Source organism: Heterocephalus glaber, unplaced genomic scaffold (assembly GCF_053883595.1).
Source record: "Heterocephalus glaber isolate CG9 unplaced genomic scaffold, H.glaber_assembly_v1.0 deba00000943, whole genome shotgun sequence".
Taxonomy (NCBI): domain Eukaryota; kingdom Metazoa; phylum Chordata; class Mammalia; order Rodentia; family Bathyergidae; genus Heterocephalus; species Heterocephalus glaber.
Genome location: NW_028258175.1, coordinates 1,981,304 through 2,001,811, shown reverse-complemented (window position 1 = coordinate 2,001,811; position 20,508 = coordinate 1,981,304). Strand labels below are relative to the sequence as shown.

Sequence of the window (20,508 nt, the reverse complement as noted above, 5' to 3'; positions counted from 1 at the left end):
TGAGCCGTCTGGCTGACCCTGTCACAGGGGACGGGGCGGTGCTCTGTCTGCCTCCAGCATTTCCCAGGGCCCATGTTTGGAAGGCTCCTGGCCACGGTGCCACCTGCTCCTGACCTTGCACACTGACATCTGGTTGGTGGTGAGGGTGCCGGTCTTGTCGGAGCAGATGACAGACGTGCAGCCCAGGGTCTCCACAGAGGGCAAGCTCCTCACGATGGCATTCTTCTTCGCCATCCGGCGGGTGCCCAGGGCCAGGCAGGTGGTGATGACGGCAGGAAGACCTGCAGGGAGGGGAGGGGGTGAGGGAATGACTGGGTGGGAAGGAGGGAGGGGGCATGGCCACGGAAAGTGGCCCCCAGAGATATCATCAGGGCCGAGCCCCTGGCCCTCCTGGGAAAGAGTCTCTGCCAGGAGATTCGCAAATAGGAGAAAGGAAGACGGCCTGCCATACCTTCTGGGATGGCAGCCACAGCCAGCGCCACGGCGATCTTAAAGTAGTAGATGGCTCCTCGGAACCAGGATCCCCCGTGGACAGGGTCATTGAAGTGGCCAATGTTGATGAGCCACACGGCCACGCAGATGAGGGAAATGACCTTGGAGAGCTGCTCCCCGAACTCATCGAGCTTCTGCTGCAGAGGGGTCTTGTCCTGCTCTGTGGCCGCCATCTGGTCACGGATCTTCCCGATCTCCGTGTTCACGCCGGTGGTGGCCACGATCCCCACGGCCTTGCCAGCTGCAATGTTGGTGCCCTGGGCAGGGGACAGAGAGGCAAGGAGCCAGGTGAGGGTGATGCTCACGCTGCAACCCCCATGCCAGGGCCCCAGAACTCACCGAGAAAAGCATGTTCTTCTTGTCCTGGTTGACGGCTCGGGGATCGGGGATGGGATCTGTGTGCTTGATGACAGACACAGACTCGCCTGAGGAGAGGGGGGCCACAGGGCGCTCAGATTTCTGCACACCCCTCCCTGACTTTCTGCCCTAAACCCACTCCCTGCTCAGCAGGTAGGGCCTGGCAAGGACCAAGCACCATGCTGGAGGAAATCTGGCCTCCGGAGGAAGCTGCTAGAGGCAGAGGGGAAGCCACTGCACTTGAGCTAAAAAGACTTCGACCAAGTTCCAGTGGAGCACTCAAACTGCACGGCTTTGATGCTTAGCCCCGCTTGCTCCTCTGTGAAACGTGCAGTGCTATGTGCACTTCTGGACATCTTGGTGACAGCCCCACAAGCAACAACGTAGATGTATGGAGATCAATGGAGAGCATGCTCCCGGGAAGGAGAGGTCCACTGTTGGGACACTGGCTCCCTACCCTAAGGGCAGGGCTCATCCTCTTGGGGAATATCCGCTGCTCTTCCCCTCTCCCTCCCAGTGGAGAAACAGAGCAGCCACAATTTGAAGCCACCTTGTCCTGCACCTTAGGGGAGTTCTCTGGCTACGTGTGTGCCCATGTCCATGTAAAGTGGCAGATCGATGGCCATGTGGAGAATAGCCCAAGACATCCGGGCCTCTCCCATGACCCCTTGCGTCAGGGCAGGCTGCCATTGCTCTCCTGCGGAGCTGGGAGGAGGCCTACTGCCGGGCCTCTCCTTCCGCTCTGTCTTCCCCGCCCCTCTCTCACTGCCCCTTCCCTCTGCATCCCCAGGCCAGCGCACCTGTCAGGATGGACTGATCCACCCGGAGGGTAGTGGATTTGATGGAAAGGATCCGGATGTCTGCGGGGACTTTGTCTCCCACTGTGGAGGAGCAAGGAAGAACAAGATCAGCTGGGAATGGAGTTTTCCTCCTTCCCAAGGAAGCCCCAGTCTGTCTGAATCCCTCACCTCTTCCACCCTTCTCGGGCCATCTACTTGGCCTTCCTGCCAGGCCCTCTGCACGTGCCCCTGTGGCCCCAGCAAGCAACCCTCTAACACCATTCCTACTGTCGCCTCATTGAATGCATTTCTTCCCACTGGTTCAAGCCCGTGAAGAGAAAGGGTCCAGTGTAATTCCTGGTACATAGTATGCGCTCATTAAATGTACCCTGAACAACTGCAGGGAAAACTAGAGACTGGCCAGCTACAACTGAAAATGTGAAACAGCAACCCAGGGAGGGAAACAAGAGTGGGAAAGGCAAGGAGGGAAGATAACTGAGAACCAGGTTGAGTCAGGGAGAGAAGTGGTGTCTGAGGAATAGCACAAAGCAAAAGGGAAGGAAGGAGAAAATGCAGAGCTGAGAAAATCAATCAACAGAGAGAAAAAGTAGAGCAACCAGCAGCAAAGAGTGAGCTGGAAGGAAGCATGTGAAGGATTCTGGGGCCAGAGGGAAGTCACAGAGCCTGGCGACCAGACAGGGAGCCAAGGCAGGGAGCTGGTGTGGCTGGCAGGAAAAGCAACACGAAGGTGGCCAGGAAGCCCACAGCGGCCCAGCACCCCAGAGCACTGTGGGAGGGAGGCGGACCCCGCCAGACTCAGAGACCCACAGAGGAGCTCAAGCCCCTCGGGGCCTCCGCCTGGTTCTGCACTGGCCCCACAGATGACACTGGGGACAGGGCGCATCTGCTTTCCGTTCCCTTGGCCTCAAGGGTCCCTCCTCCCGTGCCAGAGGAAGCAGATGGAGGGAGGAGGTCGGCCACGGAGTTGGGCAGACACCGTCACCCAAGCCCAGGTGATATTTATAGACATGCGTGATTCAGACTGCAAACGGTCACTGCCGCAAGACAGCCCTGCAGTGGGGCTCTGGGGTCCCCTGCTCCCCACCCTCCTCCTCGTGCTTCCCCTGGTGGTGGCCGGGTGTCTGGCGGAGGGACGGAGGCCTAGAAAGATACAGCCCCATGCCAGGGGCAGGAGAGGTGGGCAGGCCTATGCAGGGCAAATATAAAAACCGCTGAAGGGGGCAGAATCCCGTAATCTTAGCCACCCGGCCCCCACCCTCCCGGGAGGCATTAAGTGTCCCTCTCCGGGCAGGGCAGGCCTTCCTTGGGCTCCCCTCCTCCCAGGTCCCGTGCTCAGAGCTGGGACCGGAGTTTCCCTTACATGGCCGGGGGCTTGAGATTCGGCCCCCCTCTTCCCTTCTGCCCTCACTCCTTCCCCTTTGAGAGGCCTCAAGGGCACCGAGAGGTCAAGACTGAAAGCTGACCAAGCTTGGGGGTGGCTGGAAGGAGAGGGGGTGGAGACGGGACCATTGGCAGGGCCTGGGTTCCACCTGTCGCTCTCGAGTGCTGCGTGAGAGGAGGGAGCAGGGGTCTGCCTGCAGGCCTGGGGTCAGGACTGGCTGTTCCTGCCCCGGCTCTGATGGGAGGGGTGCTGTGGCCGCAGTGTCCTGGGCTGACCTCCTGAGGCATCTGGGAAGGAGGTGAAGGCTGCCCCATCTTTCTGGACACCAGGACCAGGGCTGACCAGGCCCCACCTCCTTGGCCTCAGACCCAAAGCCTTGCAGCCTGGACCACTGGTTCCTCTCACTCACCAGCCACCTCCACAATGTCCCCGGGGACCATGTCCCGAGCCTTGATCCTCTGCACTGACTTTCGGTCAGCCCGGTAGACCTTCCCCATCTCAGGTTCATACTCCTTCAGGGCCTCAATGGCGTTCTCTGCATTACGCTCCTGAGCAGAAGGTGGAGGAGGGCAGGTTATCCGAGGGAGGAAGGTTATGGGGAGAGGGGACTGGTCTGGGCGGACTGGGACAGTAGGTGAGGGATGTGAAGATGGAGGAGCAGGGACCAAGGTCCTAGGGGCGACAGGGACATCACCAAGGAGGCAGGTTGTACAGCCGCCCACTGAGGGCAGAAGAAGCTATCACTTATGACTAAGAAGTAAGGGCGGCTTGGGCAGAGCAAAAAGAAGTTGGGTGTGGTGGCACCACCCTGGAATCCCAGCACTCAGGGAGGCTGAGGCAGGGGGATTGCAAATTTGAGTTCAGCCTGGGAGACTTAGCAAGACCCTGCCAAAAAAAGAAGGAAGGAAGGAAGCAGGGAGAGAGGAGAAAGACAGAGAGAGAGAGAGAGAGAGAGAGAGAGAGAGAGAGAGAGGGAGGGAGGGAGGGGCGGGCTGGGGATCTAAGTCAGTGCAAAAGTCCTGGGTTCAATCCCCATACTGCAATACACAAACAAGCAAAATCAGGAAGCAGGAGGGAAGTACAGAGGGGTAAGGTATGAGAAAGAGAAAACAAGAAAGCATTTTTTTGAGTTCCTACTATGTGTCAGGCACTTTCACATTCATTTTGTTCAATTTCACCACAAGTTTGAGGGATAGCATTAAGATTATTGGCCGGGCGTGGTGGCTCATGCCTGTAATCCCAGCACTCAGGAGGCTGAGGCAGGAGGATCGAAGTGAGTTCAAGGCCAGCCTAAACTACAAGTGAGATCTTGTCTCAAAAAATATAACAAAAGGTGGGCCAGGGATTTAGCTCAGTGGTTTCGCCGCCTGCTGCGCAAGTGCAAGGACCCAAGTTCGATCCCCAGTACCAAAAAAAAAAAGAAAATAAAACAAAAGGAAAAAATAGGAAAGGCTTAGGGTTAGTAGCTTATTTTATAGATGAGGAAACCAAAGCCCAGAGGCGTGGAGGAACTTGCTTAGGGTCAGGTCACACAGCCAGCAAGTAGTTCTGGGTCTCCCAACCCTTTTTACCCTCATCCTGTTTTCCACCTGGAGAGCAGGGAGTACTGGCTTCAGATTTGGGGGGATCAGCACTCACCTGCCAGACCCCCACAATGGCATTGGCAATGAGGATCAGGAGGATGACAAAGGGCTCGACAAAGGCGGTGACAGTCTCTTCGCCTTCCTCAAACCAGGCCAGCACCTGCGCCGCAGGGGGAGAGTAACACTGACACAGCCTTCCAGCTGGTAAAGAAGGACGGTGGGAGAGGATCAAAGACCGCTGCAGAGGTGTGTGCAGGAGCCGTGGGGGCTCGGGCGTGCATGTGCAGCCACTGCTGTAGCTCAGCTCAGCCCACAGGGAGCATACACACAGCCTCAGGACTAACTGGGAACCCTTTCAGGTTCCCCAAACCAGATTGTTGGCTCGTAAGCAAAGCTCAGGGGACACCCAAGCCAACCACCCCCACAGTCACATCCATCCCGTGGAGCCAAACCCGATGGGAAGCACCCTGTGGTCCCCAGAGCCGGCGCCCGGCCGCCCACGGCCCTCCCCCACAGCCCAGGCGGGGAAGCTCCAATTTCACAAGGGAGCAGGAGCCGGGATAGGGTTACGGCTCCGTACACACCCCGCCCCAGCTGTTGCCACCGCCAGGCAACAGCCAAAGGCAAATGTCAAGGAGCAAATCTGAGAAGGGAGAAGGGAGGCCCTGCCAGCCTGCGCTCACAGGTGGACAGGGCCTGCAGGAAGGAGACCAAGGGACCAGGATTATTTTTTGCCTCCAGGGTCTTGTCTTCCAGTAGCACAAAGGCGTTAAAAGAAATTCTGAAATATAGATGGGCTGCTGGGATGACGGGGTGGCAAGGAGCCCCAGCTCCAGGGCAGGTCCCAGGGCAGAAGCGGCCAGACCGGGAGGAAGCTCCCAGGGTGCGAGGGGTCGGGGGAGGCGGAGAGCAGGTAGGGTCAAGACAGGCTGGCGCGCGGAGAGGAAGCCGGGATACGAAGGCGAAGGCGACGGGGCGAAGGGCGGAGCCACGGGCGCCCGTGCAGCCAAGCTCGCTCGATCGGCGCTTTCCCGCCTGTCTGCGCGAGCCTTTCCCTCGCCCAATCAGCGCCCAATCGGCGTCAGCGGCGCGCGGGGATTGGCGGCGCGGCGCGGGGCTCGCCGGGAGCAGCCGGGCCGTGGAGCTGCGGGGCGTGTATCCCGGAGCCCGGGGCGCGTCGTCTGGGGGGTAACCCGAACCCTCGGAGCTCTTGAAGCTTCGAGGGTGGCTTAGCTTCAGTGTTTTGGCCGAGAACGCCCTTAAATCTTAAAATAAAACCCGCCTGCGGACTGTGAGGGAGGACAGAGGACGCGAGCCCGCCCTACAGCGCCCAGCTCGGGCCTGGAAGATGGGATGCGCAGGGCTTGGACTGTAGGATGCGGGACCAGGAGCCCCGCTTTCCGCCGGCGCGGACTCCTGATCCCCCACCCAACCACCCCAGCCAGCCCTCAGTGCCCTGTCACACTCACAAAGGAGATGCAGGCGGCCAGGAGAAGGATTCGCACCAGGAGGTCTTCAAACTGCTCCACCACCAACTCCCACAGGGACTTCCCTGGGGGCAGAAGCGAGGGCGGGTCCCCGGGGTTAGGACTGAGGATCAAGATCGGGGCTCTGTGCACCGGGTGGGGTCCAGGGTCTGGAGTGCCCCAGATCCCTAGGGAGCCACGCGGGCAGCTTGGTATGAGGGAGGGGCTGGGAGCGGCCAGGAGTCCAGAAGCAGGTTCCTCGGAGCTGTGGGCAGTCGTTCAAGGCTAGGACGCCTCAAGGAGAGAGCGCCTGGAGTCTTCTGCCCTGTGGATTCTAATCTTTGAGGAGGGACATTTGCCCTTGGGAAGGGGTACGGGATCTCTGAGGAGAAGACCGTAGGACAAGGAAGGGAGGGTCATTTATGAGGGCGCCGGGGTTCCAGTAACTTACCTTCCTCAGCGGGGAGCTCTACCCAGAGAAAAAGAAGAAAACGACATTTCAATCGGGGTTCAGCTTCATGCCCCCCACCCCCAGGACTTTATGGCTAAGGTAAGAGAATCACTACCAAAGGGCATCAGGTTCATCAAGGTGATCCCTAAACCTCCCCTTCTCTCCCCAGCAGCCATGGACCAGGGCCCTAAGATACCCTGGAGGGAGTGTGTGTGTGTACACGTGTGTACGTATACACTTACGTGTAGGCACGGGAAAGGGGTACCAGTCTCCTCTGAGGAACACTTACCATTGGGGCCGTATTTCTCCAGATGCCGCTTAACTTGGTCCGGGGTGAGGCCTGTGGTCTCGTTCACCCCAAAATAGGCTAGACACTCCTCTGTGGTCTTGGCATGTGCAGCCTCCATTGTGCTCCCTTCTTGGGGGCCAGGGGCAGTGTGTTCTTTCGGGGGGGGGGCTCTCACTTGTGGGGGGCCTTAGTGTGTCCACCTGCCTGTTGGTCTGGGTTTCTGCCCTTTTTCTCGTGTGCCCCCCCAGGTTTCTCTTCCCTCCACAGAGCTTTGACCCCCGTCCCACTTGTAGCAGCCGGCCACCCTCCAGCCCCCAGCTGGTCCTTATGAGGGAGTGGGGGCCCAGGCTCCCCCCTCCCCCAGATCAGGGATTGGCTGGCTGAGACTCCAGCAGAAGGGATCAGAAGAGAGAGATATTTCTGCTGACAGAGGGGAACAGTGGGGCTGCAGCCTGAGATGTCACTCATGAGGGAAGCAAAGGTGGCCCCAGCCCCGGGCGGGGGGGAGAATTCACTTTCTGTCACCTCCCCCAGATGGCCAGACTTCCCCCATTTTGCTGAATTTCTCATTCCAAACTCCTCCCCGCAGCTCTTCCCTTACACGCTGTTCCACTTGGGCCTCAGCTTTGTTTCTCTCACACCCCCTTCATGTCCCTTCCACCCTGAACCCGTTTCCATCACCACAGTCTCCGCCCTCATGTACCGTGCTGGAAGAGCAACAGAGATCCTCCCTGCCTTTGGGGGACCCAAGTCGGGAGAACATCTTTTGGGGGCCAGAGGAAGTATCTCTAGAGGGACAAGGGGAAGTAGGGCAGGGAGAGGGTCAAGGGGACAGGGCAGAAGATGGTAACCCTACCCTAGGGAGGGGTTGCTGCAGCCATCAACAAGGGATTTAGTGTCCAGGCCCTGGTGTGCAAAGCCAGGACTGCCTGGCTCTCCCCTAAACCGCCCCCTCCTGACTGCTCCAGCTCAGCCTCTGGGAACACAGCCGACAGCCTCCCCATTCCTGACAGGGAATCCCCCCAAGAAAATGGGGCACCCAGGCAGCCAGGTAACCCAAGAGGCTACAGAATGTGCTGATGGCAGAGGGGGGGATAACTGTTTCAAGAAGGGGGTAGGGAGTCACCCCAAGTCATGGCATGAGGGTCGCCTCATTTCACACCGCACTACGGGTTTGTGTGGTGGACCCCAGAGGTGTGTGGTCTTCACTCTCCAGGGCTGATGCAGCCACCCTCAAGAGAGAATGAGGACCAGACCCGGGGGTATGCTCAGAACTGGGGTGCCCCACTGAAGGAGGTGGAAGGGAAGGGCAAGCCCACCTGAGGAAGCTGAGTACAGCAGAGGCCCCAGAGGGGAGAGGCGGATTTGGGGGGGAATGAGGACACAACAGAGCTGGGGGGAGGGTGAGCACAGAAACGGCCGCTAGGGTCAGGAAAGTCTGAGGAGCAATGGGAAAAAGGGACAGTGGGGAGCTGGCTAGTGGCAGCCAGGTGGGCGGGGACCCCGGGCTGGGTGCAAAGCCACAAGTTGTTGCAGAGCAGCCGGCCTTGGTGTCAGCTTCCTGGGAGAAGCAGCTGCTCTGAGCCGCCCTTCCCCACCCTGCTCCAGGGTGGGCAACTTTTGGTTTCCACCAGGGCAGCTGCTGGAGGAATGGACAGGGCACTGGGGTGCATGCAGGCAGGCAAGGAGGCAACACTGATGTGAGGCCAAGGAGCCTATGACCCTGAGCTCAAGTCCTTCCTCGGCTTCCTGCAAGAAATGGTTATAGGGAAGACTGAGAGGGTTCTTATTTTTGCAGTACTGGCTAATGAGCAGAGGGCCTTGTGCATGCTAGGTAAGGCTTCTATCATTGCTAAGCTACATCCCCAACTTTTTTTTTTTTTTGGTACCTGGGGATCGAACTCAGGACCTTGTGCTTGCCAGGCAGGCAGTGGAACCACTGAGCTAAATCCCCAGCCCTACATCCCCAACTTTAAAAAAAAAAATTTTTTTTTTTGGGTACTGGGGATCGAACTCGGGTCCTTTTGCTTGCGCAGCAGGGTAGTGAAACCACTGAGCTAAATCCCTGGCCCCTAAAAAATTTTTTTTTGGTACTGGGGATGGAACTCAGAACCTTGGGCTTTTGAGGCAGGCAGCAGAACTGCTGAGCTAAATCCCTGGCCCCTTTGGGTTTTTTTTTTTTTTTTTTTTGAGACAGGGTCTGGCTTTGTAGTATAGGCTGGCCTGGAACTAGTGGCAGTCCTCCTGCCTCAGTCTCCTGAGTTCTGAGATTATAGGTGTGTGCCACTATGCCCATATTAAAAAACTTTTTTTATTTTTGGTACTGGGGATCAAACTCAGGACCTTGCTCTTTCAAGGCTTGTGAGGCTTGCAAGGCAGGCTCAGTGCCACTGAGCTAAATCCCCACCCCAAAAAGCATTTTTTTTTTTAGACAGGGCCTTGCCATGTAGTTCAGAGGAGCCATCAACTATGTAGCCTTGAACTCCAGTGATCCTCCTGCCTCAGCCTCCCAAGTGCTGGGATTACAGACATGTTCCACCACACCAGGCCTCAGTTTAAAAAATTTCTTAAAAATATTTGTATTTTTGGTTTTGACTGTGTGTGTAGTGCTGGAGATTGAATCCAGGACCTTTGCATTGAGCTGCTTCTCCAATTCCCTTTTTTTTTTTTTTTGGTACTGGGGATCGAACTCCAGACCTTGTGCTTGCGTGGCAGGCGCCGGAACCACTGAGCTAAATCCCCAGCCCCCTTTTTATTTTTTGAGACAGGGTCTGGCTATGCAGTTCACGCTGGACTTTTACTCCTTATATGTCCAAGCTGGTCTCCAACTCACAGTGATCTTCCTGCTGGGAGTTACAGGTGTGCACCACCAAGCCCAGCTATTTTTTATCTTCAGATAGAGTCTTGGTAAGTCACCAAGTTGCCCAGGCTGGGCAGAACTTGCAATCCTGCCTCAGCCTCCCACAGTGCTGGGATTACAGGGCTCTGCCACCATGCCTGGCTCTCTTTCCCTCCCTTCTCTCTCTGTCTCTCTCTCTGTCTCTCTCTTACCTCCCCTCTTTCTTTCAATTAATTAACTTGGCAGTATTGGAGATTGAACCCAGGGAGCACTGAGCTCCATCCTCAGCCTTCTTTATTTTATTTTGAGACTGTTTTGCTACATCGCCCAAGCTGGGCTCAAACTTGCCATCGCCCTACCTCGGCCTCCAGGTGGCTAGGACTAGAGGTGAGTGCCACTGCGCTGGCCTGAGGGCTCCGGCCCCAGGCAGAGCGCAGCACAGAGCTGGCAGAGGCAGGTCCAAGAGGAGCCTGGCTCTGGGGAGGGGGACGGAGCTGGAGGACTTGGCCTCCCAGTCGCACCTTCTGCCTGGACTTAGGCGAGGGACAGCCTGGGTGAGGTCAGGACACGGTGTCCTTCCCTCCCCCTTCTCATAGTTCTGACAACCCCTCCCCTGAAGCAAAGTCCTGCTGTGACCTAGGGTGGGGGGTGCAGACAATGGGGTGTGTCAGGGGTCACATCAGCAGGTGCCTGCACTGGCCCAGCACCCACCTTCTGGGCCAGCGTCAGGCTCAGCACCCTCTGAGCCTTTGGCACTGGCTGGCTTCTCTCCAGTGGCACCTGGAGGAGTGACAGGGCCTCTGTCTTACAGCAGGAGGAATGCCCAAACATGGAGGGGAGCCGAAGATGGGCAGCTTCGGGGAGCGGAGCATGAGCAGAGGGAAGGAGGCAAGCTTTACAGGGCACTCCTGCCAGCGGGGCCCTTTCAGGTTATTCATTTCTGCCACCTCCGGCTTCCCAGAGGGGCAGACTGAAGCCAGGGAGCAGAGAAGGCTCACATCAGGGGGTGGGGGCGCTGAGGTGCTGCTTAGGATGGACCCCTTCCCCCCTGGGGGGGGGTCTCACCCCAGGCTGAAGGCATCTTCCTCTCGCCTGTAGGCTGGAGACGAGGGACTGGAATCCCAGCTATGAAGGACAGGTAGTAGACCTGGCTGTGGCTGACCAGTTCCAAACTTCTGTTTAACCGTCAGTAAACACACACTTGGTGAGAATCGTCCCAGTGTCCTCCCGCAGACAGGCCAGTCCGGGAGTGGGTGGGTGTCCTTGTGCTGGTCCCCTCCCCATCTCTGGAAGCCAAGTCCCTGAAGGCCAGCAGGCTCTGGGGTAAGGAGGAGCCTTAGCACCAGCTACCGCTAGATTAGGAGAGGATCAGACCCTGCCTACCCTGGGTGCCACAGCCCCTGCTGCCCACTTTGAGAACACAGCACCCAGCCCTCTGCAGGGCCGATTCCGTCCCCAGGCTCCTGAGGCCGAGTTTCAGGGGAGCCCCCAGGGGTGAGCAGGTGGTGCCAACAGGCTTCCCCAGCCAGCCCCCAGCTTGGGAGCCCCGTGTGCCCAGCTGTCTCTTGTCCATCTCCCCGAGGACGGACGCAAGGCCCAGAATAGCAAGGTCATGAGTATGGGCAGGGCCTCCTGGAGCAGGGGCAGAGGCTGGGGGGCAGGAGGGCAACAGCGAGAGGCACAGGTGGGAGGGCAAGGGCCGAGCACACAGGGGACTCTTCAGACCCTGGCCATCTGCTGCACCTGCTGGCCCGGAGCTGGGACACAGGGCTGTGCTCCAGGAGGAGGACAGCCCAGCGTGGGCAGAGGTTTATAGTGATGGGGATGCCGGATGCCTACAGCTGCTCGGCTGGCTTTCAAGTGGGGCAGTAACCTGGGCTGGACATTTACATGAAACTCCAAGGGAAAGTGTCCAGGCCAAGCAAATCATTTTTGCAGCTCTAAGATGAAACTTGCCATTTTACAAGTGAGGACACTAAGGCCAGAATGGCCAAGCCTTGTCCCCAGCTGGTCCCCAGCTGACACGGCATAGGTAACAGGCAAAGCCAGGCCTAGAGATCAGGCTTAGTGGTGACATCTAGTCTCCAGTGTGGCTCTGAGGGAGGGGGACAGCCAGTCTGATCAACACATCAAATCCCGACGGAAGACACAGGTCTCCCCGCCATCTCTGCCTTTCTCCTAGGTAGGAGCCTAAGTCAAGAATTCAGAGCAGGAAGGACGCCTGGCAGTCATCAGTCCTGTCACCGTCCAGCCAATTAAGAGAAACTGCTGGAGGCCTCAGGAAGCACTGTTGAATCCCACTTCTCAATCGGAGCCAGAAAGGCCCTGGATGCTGGCCTTGGCTCTGGGCCTCACTGCATGGACCGGCCCCCCCAGGCCCTGTTGCAAGCACAGCCACAGCCATCACCTTGGAACTGAGATAAACCCCTTTATTTGTTTATGCTTCTCCATTTTGTTTAAAACAACAACAACAACCACCTTAACGTAACTGACAGCCCTTCCCCTCACCCTTGCTTTGGCGAGTGGGGTGGTTCGGGGGAAATGGCCCCAGAGGTGGGGCTGGCTGGAAGAGCCCCTCAGGGAGGTAATGGAGCCCAAACCCCTGCCTGGGGCAGGGGCACCTGCAGCGTAGTCAGGGAGTTAGCGGGGCCTGGACCGGCTGGTACCCACACTGTACATGCCCGCCCTCGGCTGTCGGGTCAGGAAGAGTGCGGGGCCCCACCTCTCCTCTGTGTCCCTCCTGGGCCCCCTCTCAGGAACCAGGGCTGGGGAGCAGGAAGAGGGCGCAGGGCAGGGTGGGGCATCTCGAACAAAGGAGTACTGGTTATTAATGGCTCTGGGACGGCCCCCTTCGCCGTTGCCCCCTGGTGGTAACTGCTGGAGCTGTACCATCAGGGTCACCCCTGAGTCCCCACCAGGGCCAGCGCCGCCCTGGCCCTCTGTGCCTGGCGCTACGGCCTCTTCCAATTTAACCACGGGGACCAGCTCAGCCATGGGGACCAGCTCTTCCGGGACCCCTCCACTGCCCGCTTTCTCTTTCTCTTGCCTCTCTTTGGCTGCCGCAGCTGCCGCCACTTCTGGCGCCCCCAACGCCTCTTCTGCCCCAGGATGTGGGGGATCTGTCCATGAAGGGGGTTCAGGGGGCTGGGGTGGGTCATGGAAGGTGTTCGATTCTGGACAGGAATGGGAAGAAGACAGACTGAGGTGGAGGGAGGCAGGGTCCCCCCTGGAGCCAGCCCATTTCCTGAGCAACCCCCATGGAGGATGGATCGTGGGCGGCGGTGAGGGAGGACCAGGGAGGACGGCACTTACACACAGTCACTCGCTCCGCAGGGCACGAGGGTGGAGGAGGCATCGGGGTAGCATCGATCTCCCTCGCACACCCCTGCATGGCTCCCAGCCTGCTCCCAGCCTGGGGGGGCAACGTGGGGACAGGTGGGGCGTGGGGCGGGGAGAGGGAGAGATCAGACAGGGACATCAGGCATGGGGGGCAGACCAAGCATCCCCCCAGAAGGGCGGGCCCCAGGCAAGGTGGTGAAGGGCAGAGACAAGCCGGGAGGGTGGAACCAGGGACACACAGACGATGGCATGGATGGACGGACGGACGGACGGAGGTGGTGATGGAATGGGGATGCGTTAGCCCAGCTCTTCACTGCCCCCGGCCCTCAAGGAGCCTCTGCCTGTCTGCGTCCTAGCAGCCTTCTCGCCCCGCGCAGACCCCTCAGGAAAGGGGCCTCAGCTGCCCCACGCGCCCCAGAGCCCCCGTCTTTCTGGCACACACACCTCACTTCTTGGGTGCACGGGCACCTCCCCTGCAGACCTGCTCTGCTCACCCTGCTGCCGCTGGGAGGGCACATAGCTGACAAGGACAACGTCACTGGAGCCTCCAGACTCCAGAGGGATGGGGTGCACCCGGAAATGCTCGAGCATATCAAAAATGGACTGGAACCACAGGTGCTGGACCCGGCACTGACCCTCCTCGTTCAGTGACAAGCGCAGGTGCTGAGGGCAGGATGAGCAGTGAGGCGAGGGCTGCGCCCTGCCGGCCACAACCCCCCTGCAGGCCGCCTGCCCTCTGTACCCACAGGCTCGCTCACCTTGGCCTTGCCCTGGAAATTGAAAGTGAGGACATATTCGCCCCTCCTCGTCTCGCTCTGCCGAACCAGGAAGACCCCGTGGGAGCTGGTGCCTCCTTCCAGCACTAACTGGGCGGCCTTGAGTCGAGACAACATGCCGTGGAACCACGGGTACCCCGAGAGGGGCTGGTCCCCCTCCCCGCCTTCCGACTCCTGGAACAGGAAGGACCCTTCGGGAAGGAGAGAGGGAAACCAGACGTCAGGGGGGCCTGCCAGGACCTAGGAGAAACAGCCTTCCTCTCCCTCGCCAGGCACCTCCGTGGATCAGTCTCAGTCCCTCCCTGGGTCGGGCCCCTCAGGAGTCGGGCACTGGCTAGGCACAGATGTGTAGTCCCTGGTACCTGTGGCTGTCTCCGGGGTGTCCAGAGGAGGATAGGGGGTCGAGAGAGGATGAACTGTGCCTGCCGGGGGGCCCTCCTCAATGGGGATTCGGGGGGGCAGCTCTGGGGGAAGCAGTTCCATTGAGTCGAAATGGGAGGCTGCGATGGAGGCCGAGCTGGGGGAAATGGATGCAGAGGGCCGCTCGGACAGGCCCCCATACGCCCCTGGAAAGAAACACAGCAGGGCCAGGATTTAGCTCAGTGGCACCTGAGTTTGATCCCCAGTACTGCAAAAAAAGAAACGGAGAGCTAAGCTGAAACTTGGGTTCCTCACCCAAGGCCTTGGCCTCCTGCCTGCCTTCCCACCAGCAGTCCACCTGCATGGCCAAGTCCTGGACCCCCAGGAGGACAGAGACCTGACAGTTCTGCCTACGGCCAAAATGACACTACACTGTGTGTACGGCACATCCCAGAACCCCAACGTGCCTATGTTTTTTAGGAATCAACAACTGAAAAACTGCTACAGAGGTGGGGAAGGAGTAGAATCCCTCAAATAGTCTCACATTTAAAAAGTCCAGAAAAAAAAACACCAAAAACTGAGTAGATGGCATGGTGGTGCATGCCCATAATCCCAGCACTCAGGAGGCTGAGGCAGGAGGGTCACTGTGAGTTTGAGGCCAGTCTGGGCTACATAGTAAGTTCAAGGCCAGCCTGAACTGCACAGCAAAACCCTGTCTCAAAAAGACAAAAAAGAGTCCAAGTCAGGAGTAGTAGCATATCCCTATAACCCCAGCTACTCAGGAGGGTCCCAAGGGCCCCAAGTTTGATCCCAGCCTGGGCAACTTAGCGAGAAACTCTTGTCTCAAAAAATACAAAGGAGAGGGCCGAGGATTTAGCTCAGTGGTGCCCCACCTGCCTTGCAAGAGCAAGGTCCTGAGTTCGAAGTTTTTTTGTTTGCTTGTTTTTTGAGACAGGATCTCAATGTGTAGCTCAGGCTGATCTTGAATTCACTAAGTAGCCCTCACTGTTTAGTGATCCTCCTGCCTCAGCCTCCAGAGAGCTTGTATTGCAGATGTATGCCATGCCTGATTTAAAAGCTCTCAATTCTAAGAGGCAACCAAAAAACACAAACCCTCTGATTGATCCCCTCTAAACTAAACCAACTTGACCTTTACTTAACTTGTACCCATGTAGTTTTTCCTGTGGCTCATTTATCTTAGTGTTTTCCCAAGGATCCTGGGTCCTCCGCACCTCAGGTCCTGTGCTGGCCTTTTGCCGCCTCAAGCCACGTTTTCTCTTCCCTCCTCTGCACCGCTCTGTTCCTCCTTCCCCTGCTGGCTTCCTCCCGAGCTCTCAGGGTGCTTCCTGCCTGAGCCGTTCAGAGGGCACCGAGCACAGGCTGCCCCTGGGGGCCAGCTGTCCATGGGAACGACATCTTGCCACCCCAGGCACCCGAGTCACAGGGCCGGTGACACACGGCCCTGCCTGCTCGTGTGCCAGGCAGCAAGTGGGGCCCACCCAGACAGCATCTACAGGGCTCAGAGATATGTGAGTGGAGGGCAGCAGCTTAGGGAGAGGCTGGCACAGCCCGCTTCTCGGAGACTCGGGTGACTGCAGAGAAACCCTTCCTGTCCCTGTCCGGGCTGTTTGAAACCCAATGACACGTGATGATACGTAAGCTCTGTTCTAGTGTGACTCTGAGATTCCTTATCCACCCACCGTGTACAGCCTGTGTGCTGGGCTACACACTAGGCCCTGGGAAGATGAGACTCAGGCCGGGAGGAGAGGACAGAGTGGAAGCTGAGTCTAGAGAGGTGGCCAGGCACTCACATGTGTCATGTGTTGGGTCAGCCGAAAAAGTGCAAATTTGGCCCAAGAGAGTGTGATGCCCTTGACATGTGCAGATACAGAGCAAGAACAAAGACGTCGCCAAAGAGCTCTGGGTGCTTGGAGAAGAGAACCGCCATCTCCTGCCAGAGTGGGGCCTGCGGGACACTTATGGAAGTGACAAGGCCAGGCAAGAAGGGCAGACAGGAGTTCGCCTGGGACTGGTGTGGATGGCGATGGTTCTAACGGGGAAACTGGGGCTGACGATGCTGCTCAGTGCTAAGGCCTCACCTAGGCGTGGGAGCCTGTGGCTTCAGCCCCAGCTCTGCAGAATTAAATGACTAAAGAAATATAAAAAGGCAAACAGTGGTCCAAGTGCCTGGCACGTTCGGACACAAGCCAAGCAGTGGGAACAGAATGGGGGACCCGACGCAAGAGCCTTGAATGGTGAGCTCTGACCTACTGCCTTACCCTGGGACAGGCGGTCGTTGCTCTCGCTGGGCCCCAGTAGCAGGTCCTGACTCGGCAGACTCTCCGAGTGATTCAGGCAAGGGGGCTCCAGGCTGTCCGTGTTCTCCTTTGTGAGGAAGGAGGTGCTGGGGGCCAGAGGGAGGGTCATGGGGCGGGGGCTGGTAGCGGGGCAGGGTCTGCAGGGACAAAGCAAACAGTGCCGGGGAGAAGGTCACAGGAGAGGCACCGGGCTGCTGTCCACCTTGCCCCAGCCCCTCGGTCAGAAGGTGGCTCCTCACCCTGGGCTCAGGCACTCTTGGATGTCGGACACCCAGGCCTTCACGTGGGCAGCGTCAGCTGTCTCCAGGATGTACTCCGAGGGGCCTTCCACCTATGGGCCAGCAGACACATGCTCAAGGCACGCGACATGGGCACCACCGCCTCCGCCCCACAACCCCTGCTTTGGCGTGCTGAGCTCCTACCTTAACCACAAACGTGTTCTCCCGGTCCGGCATCTCCAGGGCTGTGGTTGTCCGAACATCCATGATAGCGGAGCAGGGGATGCTGAGCCGGGGCCGGGACGCCTAAGGCGGAGCACGAACAAGCTCCGGCTGCTGGGGCACGGACACACCTCGCCCTCCCCTCATTCACCACCCCTCCTGTGTCCCACGGGTCAGCAGAAGGCCACACTGCTCTTGGTCCTGCCCACAGCTAATTCAAGAACCCAGGCCCAGACCTAAAAGCAAAGCCAGCCAGGCTTCATGGCAGGCAAAGCCTGAGGCTGGTCCACAGGCCTGTCACCACTCCGGCCAGCCCCTCACCCTCCTCCACGACTCACCTTGGGTGGCACGAAGAACTCCAGGCGGCTTCCTCCTCCTCCTTCTCCCTCACTTCGCAGCAGTAAGCGACACTTCTGCCACTGAGACTGCCCTCCTCCCCGGCCCACTCCAGCTGGGTCAGGGGCAGCCTCTTCGGCCCCCATAAAACTCAGCAGCTCCTCCCTCTGCACCATCCCTGATCCGTCCTTCAAGGTCCCCCCACCCCGACTTAGTCTCAGCCTCTCAAATCGGTGAGTCCATCGCTCCCCGGGGGACGTGCCGTCACTGACCAGTCCCCTACCAAGAGTCCCAGCTCCACCAGAGGAGTTGGAGTTGCTGTTTCCACCTAGGACTGGGGGGGCTGAAGAGGTCTCCAGGGGCCCAGCTGGGGATGGAGGGTCGACAGCCCCCCGCCACTGCAGGATGCCTCGCACTGAACCTCGGACAGAGCGACCCACTGAGCGGAGGGAAAAGCGTTTCTTGAGCTTCGGCTTCGAGGAGGTCGTTGAGGAAGAGACGGAGGATGGCAGGGGGCCGGCCAGGTCCTCAGAGGATGGAGAAGGGCCCAGCACAGCCAGAGGCCCTCCCACCCTGCAGCTCTCAAGGGCCAGGTCATGAGGTGGCAGGACCTCCACACCAGGACTCAGGGGAGCCAAGATGGATGTCGGTGAGAGGGAGCCAGAGGCCCGGGCCACCTCAGCTTCAAAGTGCTGCAGGAAGAGCTCAGCAAACCGGCGGGAGAAGGCAGCCTCAGCCCCAGGCCCTGCGTACTGGGGGTGGGAGGCCAGGTAGAGGCGAAAACGACGGGCGAAATCCAGGGCAGCAGCCCTGGCATGGGACTCGCAGAACTCCCGCCAACTCGGGGGAGGGGGGGAGGGGGAGGCCCCATCCTCTGGGGAAGGGGTACCATTCATGATGGGCCCCAGGAGGTGGAGAGGGAGAGCCTGTGGGGAGGGGCAGCAAAGAGGGAAGCGGCCAGAAGACACGGGGTGAGTGGCAGCAGCTGCAGAAGGAAGAGAGAGGCACACACAGAGTCACTGCAGAGGCGGGACTGGGAGCGCATCCCACCCCAAGCCAGGGACTCCCTACTCTGGTCCAGACCTCAGAGAGGAGAAGAGAACCAAACTGCCTCTGTTCCCACTCCCAGATCCACACACCCAGGCACTCAGAAGTGTCCCCCGTGCCTAGTCTGCAGCTCTCCAGGAGCAAGAGGTCCTGCGGGCACCTTCCTCCACACGGGGCTCTTCCAGCCGCCATTCTCCTCCTCCAAGGCAGATCCTCTCTGCCTGTCACACACTTCTCCTGTGCCATCTGAGAGGCTTCCAGGGGTCATCTTACCTTTCCTAGCGAGAGGATTTAATAACCTTTCTATCAGATGAGGAAACTGAAGGTCAGACAAGTTTCAGAACTCCCAGCCTACTGTCCTTCGCACTGTACAGTCCTCGTCCCCAGGGACTGGCTGGACCCATCTCAGCCACAACTCCTCACTGCCCTGACTCTGGGGGCCCCAGCAGCAGAGTTTGTTCATTCAGGCCAATGGATGGGAGGTGGACAGAAACAGCAACTGTCTGAGAAGCTGACTGCTCAGCCCAGCACCCACACTCTGTGTCAAGGTGACTTGGAATGGACACAGCCCGCTTCTTGGGTGCCCCCTTCAGTCTGGGGCCCAGTGGCAGCACCACATAAGGCAAAGAGATGCTGGGCTGGGTCAGAGCAAGTCTTTGCTAGCCATGACAGAAATAAAAACTGACAGGGAGCTGAGGATTTTCCTCCTCCTTTTTCTGTCTCTGGGGAGGGTGCCCTAAAGGCTGGTTGGTACGGTGGCCACAGGTACTGGAGTCAGACTTGGACTGACTTCACCTATCAGCTGTGATCTTGAAAGTTCACACATTGTCTTTGAGGCCCAGATTTCCTATCTGTAAAACAGAGCTAATGACATTCTCCCCCCCACCCAGTTGTTGGGAGAATGAAATGGAATGAAACGTGTCAGTGCTTGACACAAAGTAAGGACAAGAGAAATGACTGCCATTGTTACTATCTTTATGGAGGAGGATAGTATCAGAGTTCCAATTTTCTAAAAGAGCAATTAGAGAAAGAAAGGTTTCAACTGGCTAGAGACAGAGAGCTGGGTGTGGAATTTACAACCCAAAGCTCTTTGGCTAGTTCTCCTGGAGGCCAAGGCCCCGGACTGGGGTGCAGGTAGCTCAGAAAAGTCTCTCCAAACCATCAGCGCCCCTAGACTCCCACTCAAACAGCAGTCAGGCTGTAAGCCAGGGAAACCTCCCTTTCTTTCTCGGCCTCAGCCCTACACACTCAGATGGCCTCAACCCCTAAGGACAACTCCGAACCCACAGATGCAGCCAGGAGATGCGGGAGTCATGGAGCTGAGGGGAACCGAGCCAAGAGGTGCAGACAGCAGAGACGATCCCCAGCCAGAAGCCACCTCGGCTCACACAGGCCCACCCAGCCCCCTCCAGGCCCCCTGACCCTGCAGCTCCTGAGGTGGTGACTCAGTTTCTCTTCTGCTCAGATACATTTTCCCGGTGCACCTGCCTCTTGGCTCGGTTCTGACATTTCCCGAAGGGCAGGTGGTGGAGGGTGCAGGCTCCTCTCCTGGCTCGGACCCTCTGGGCCCGTGGTCAAGCCACTCCGACCCGACCCTACTTGCGGGACACCCCCCACGCGCCCACTCCCGGGGCTGCAGTCTCCTGGGGACCAGCCCTGTCCGCCGCACTCTGCAGGGCCAAGTGCCCCTCCTGCTCGGGGGCCCCACGCCCACCCCCACCCCCACCCGGGGCTCCTCGCAGGCGCCGGGCCGGGTCGCGGAGAGGGAAGAGGCACTTGAAGAGGGGGGTTCCGGTTCCGGTCCCACCTGCATCTCGGTCCCCGCGGTTAGCTCCGGCGGCGGCGGCGGCTCCCGCTCCCTGCGCCCCTCCCCCTCCCCGACGAGCTCCCAGGCCCGCTCTGCGCAGGCGCGGGGACTTTCTTTTCCCGTCGCCGAGGGAAGCAACCATAGAGAAGAGCGGCGAGAAGGAAGGGCATCTTCGTACTCACTTCCGCCATCCTCCTACTCGGCGCAGACCCTTCAGGGACTAAGAGGGTGAATCTCCTAGGGCTTCAATGACTTCTCCCTGTGCGCCTAAGAGGGGCCACAGAGTCAGCGGTGGGAAGGAATTGGGTCCCACCAGAACGTCCTCTCGGAGAAATTCGGGACGAAGTGGAGAAGCCAACCGTAGAGAATTCGCTATCTGTCCGGGATAGAGTCCCCGGTCCCTGTGGAAGGCTAGAGTAGCCGCCGA

The 20,508-nt window shown here is 58.8% G+C and overlaps 2 protein-coding genes and 1 long non-coding RNA gene across 24 annotated transcripts in view; 1 reads left to right on the top strand and 2 right to left on the bottom strand.

Annotated features, from left to right (window-relative positions):
- Window positions 1-7,133, bottom strand: part of Atp2a1 (ATPase sarcoplasmic/endoplasmic reticulum Ca2+ transporting 1) — a 16,254-nt gene extending 9,121 nt beyond the window's left edge. For 3 of the 9 annotated variants that reach the window (XM_087209043.1, XM_021237378.2, XM_004856034.3), the window contains exons 1-9: window positions 6,820-7,133; window positions 6,531-6,548; window positions 6,083-6,165; window positions 4,669-4,773; window positions 3,440-3,578; window positions 1,650-1,730; window positions 832-917; window positions 452-749; window positions 115-281 (exon numbers count right to left, since the gene is read on the bottom strand). In XM_087209043.1, the coding sequence (XP_087065169.1) occupies window positions 115-281; window positions 452-749; window positions 832-917; window positions 1,650-1,730; window positions 3,440-3,578; window positions 4,669-4,773; window positions 6,083-6,165; window positions 6,531-6,548; window positions 6,820-6,937 (1,095 nt within the window). In that variant the 5' untranslated portion in view covers window positions 6,938-7,133. Of the gene's footprint in view, window positions 1-114; window positions 282-451; window positions 750-831; window positions 918-1,649; window positions 1,731-3,439; window positions 3,579-4,668; window positions 4,774-5,296; window positions 5,792-6,082; window positions 6,166-6,530; window positions 6,549-6,819 lie in introns of those variants that run through there. The other 6 variants (XM_087209044.1, XM_087209045.1, XM_087209047.1 and 3 more) reach the window with 5 other exon arrangements.
- LOC106010368 (uncharacterized) lies at window positions 5,933-12,096 on the top strand. Its single transcript, XR_001184189.3, has 5 exons — window positions 5,933-6,124; window positions 6,540-6,629; window positions 10,470-10,587; window positions 10,757-10,862; window positions 11,841-12,096. It is a non-coding gene; the product is annotated as an uncharacterized LOC106010368 (long non-coding RNA).
- Sh2b1 (SH2B adaptor protein 1) lies at window positions 12,067-20,508 on the bottom strand. 14 transcript variants are annotated; one of them, XM_087209048.1, is made up of 11 exons: window positions 20,264-20,447; window positions 18,367-18,552; window positions 17,230-18,212; window positions 16,874-16,975; window positions 16,691-16,782; window positions 16,413-16,588; window positions 14,136-14,339; window positions 13,756-13,964; window positions 13,442-13,660; window positions 12,971-13,070; window positions 12,067-12,831 (listed from the first exon to the last, which is right to left on the bottom strand). In XM_087209048.1, coding segments are annotated over exons 2-11 (2,241 nt in total). In that variant the 5' UTR covers window positions 18,521-18,552; window positions 20,264-20,447; the 3' UTR covers window positions 12,067-12,829. The 14 variants fall into 14 exon arrangements, with proteins under 14 accessions (XP_087065174.1, XP_087065179.1, XP_087065178.1 ...); XM_087209053.1 differs by having other exon boundaries at window positions 13,492-13,660; XM_087209052.1 differs by having other exon boundaries at window positions 18,394-18,552.

Coding starts and splice junctions, on each gene's coding strand:
- Sh2b1 (XM_087209060.1), bottom strand. CDS start 18,520: ATGGCACAGGAGAAGTGTGTGACAGGCAGAGAGGATCTGCCTTGGAGG. Junction 16,783..16,873: donor AGAACACGTTTGTGGTTAAG/GTAGGAGCTCAG, acceptor GCTGGCCCATAG/GTGGAAGGCCCCTCGGAGTA. Junction 14,340..16,412: donor CAACGACCGCCTGTCCCAGG/GTAAGGCAGTAG, acceptor GTTTCTTTCCAG/GGGCGTATGGGGGCCTGTCC.